The sequence below is a fragment of the Phytophthora parasitica genome, assembly GCF_000247585.1.
Source record: "Phytophthora parasitica INRA-310 unplaced genomic scaffold supercont2.3, whole genome shotgun sequence".
Lineage (NCBI taxonomy): Eukaryota > Oomycota > Peronosporomycetes > Peronosporales > Peronosporaceae > Phytophthora > Phytophthora nicotianae.
The window spans coordinates 2,380,263-2,382,011 of NW_008648989.1; the positions used below are offsets into that span (position 1 = coordinate 2,380,263).

Consider the following 1,749-nt stretch of genomic DNA (forward strand, 5'->3'; position numbering starts at 1 on the left):
TCGCCACGAGCGAAGAGGCCTGCAAGCTGGCCAAGGAGCACGGCGTCCCTGTGCGTAGCGGCAAGCCCGGCTACAACCTCCCAACGTTCGTGCGCATCGCCGTCCGCAGTCCAGAGCAGACCGCTGTACTGCTCAAGGCCTGGGAGCCGCTTCAGTAAGCTCTCTATTGCCTGCTTCTCTATGCATGTTTGGGTTAGATACGACATGAACATGCAGCTAGCTTTCCAATTGGATTCGTCTGTTAAAATTTCCGCTCTTTACTCCCTGTCCGGCGACATTCGATGGTCCAATCTCTTGAATTTGCCCTCCCAACCGCGCACCACGTCCGTGTATTTCTCGATCAGGTCGTTCTTCTCCGCCAGCTCCGCCTCGAGGTTGAGAATCTCCAGCTCCAGCTCGCTCTGCTGCTGGCGTCCACCCGCAACTTCTGCGTCTGACTCTGCAGTGGACGTCTCTAGACTAATAGAGGACAAGCTATCTGCCGTGTCGTTCAGGAACAGCTGCTCTAGCTGCTTCGCGTGTAGGAAAAACTCCTCCAGACGCGCCTCGATCTCCGCCGTGTCAGCCGCGTCGCGAACCGGATTAAACCGGCAGTGCGGAGGGTACTGGATGGGTGGACATACAAGCGACAGACAGCTAGCAAACGCTGCATTCATCTCCGACAGCGCGGTCTCGCCCGCTGAGGTCGAGGCCGTCGCACTAGCGTCCTCTTGCCCTGCTTCGACCTCCCTCATGGTTGAAAATGAAATATTGACAATATACAATAGTTTTAGTTTTATTCTAATATAATTGTCAAAAACGGTAATGAATTAAAAATTATGCGCTCAACATCATTTCAAAAAGGAAGTATTATGAGCTCTACCCAAAATTTCCATGGCCCCAAAATCGCCCAGCGTATACCGTATACTGACCCGTTTAAGTACGAAATAAGATCATGATATGTGGTAACAAAACACTTTCTACTTGGATTTGTATGAGGGCGATTGTCCCTCAAACAGACCCAAATCGGCAAATTTGGACGGAATTCACAATAGAGCAACAAACAAAAGTACAGCCTTTTTTTACCTAGTGTGGAAGCAAAACAACTTCACCAACGTCTAGTGATATGATAAGCCAGCCTTTTAAAAACTAGAATGCTTCCGTTAATAAGAACGTGATGCAGCAGCAAGCTACAGCCCATGGATACTGTTTGCAATATGTTAATGCCAGTCGCTTGGAGGTAGCAGCTCCTCCTCCATCTCCATTGAGTCATCTCCTGAATCGATACCCCGGGTGAACGGGTCTTCGTCTCTCTGCTGTCTTTCTACCCGCACAATGGTCGCCCTACCTGTCGTCTCCTCTTCGGAGTCGTCCTCGTCCATCATTTCGTCTTCGTCCATTTCTTCTTCAAGCTCTTCTTCAGACGAGCTCGACCGTACGAACTGAGTATCCGGACCCAGAGGCACATCGCTGTCTCTAAAACTGTCAGCACCTGTCGCCACCTGCTGCGCCACGTTGCCGGTGCCTTCACGGTGAAATTTGGCGCCAATAGGAACTGCGGCTTTTCGGTTCACCAGCTCCTGAACCATATTTTCCAGCGCTCGCTCTTCACGCTCGAGCTCGTCTAGGTCCTGAGCGTAAGCATCCGCCTCTCCTACACGGAACGCACCGTTACTGGCCCCGTAGAGCTCACTTATTCGCGGCGACATCGTCGGGAACATCGCGCCGCCGAACTCCATGATTGGATCCGCTTTAGGATCCTTTTTAAAT

At 51.3% G+C, this 1,749-nt stretch overlaps 2 protein-coding genes across 2 annotated transcripts; both read right to left on the minus strand.

The window, feature by feature from the left end:
• Positions 1-736, minus strand: PPTG_01898 (hypothetical protein; the record flags this gene model as incomplete). The annotated part of the gene is made up of 1 exon (XM_008895290.1): positions 1-736. A coding segment is annotated over one exon (479 nt), but the record flags the coding sequence as incomplete, so codon positions are not given.
• Positions 737-1,031: 295 nt separating this feature from the next.
• PPTG_01899 (hypothetical protein) lies at positions 1,032-1,743 on the minus strand. The gene has a single exon (XM_008895291.1). It carries the CDS (start codon positions 1,716-1,718, stop codon positions 1,200-1,202), a length of 519 nt encoding a protein of 172 aa, XP_008893539.1. The 5' UTR covers positions 1,719-1,743; the 3' UTR covers positions 1,032-1,199.
• Positions 1,744-1,749: the final 6 nt, after the last annotated feature.

Coding starts and splice junctions, on each gene's coding strand:
- PPTG_01899 (XM_008895291.1), bottom strand. CDS start 1,718: ATGGAGTTCGGCGGCGCGATGTTCCCGACGATGTCGCCGCGAATAAGT.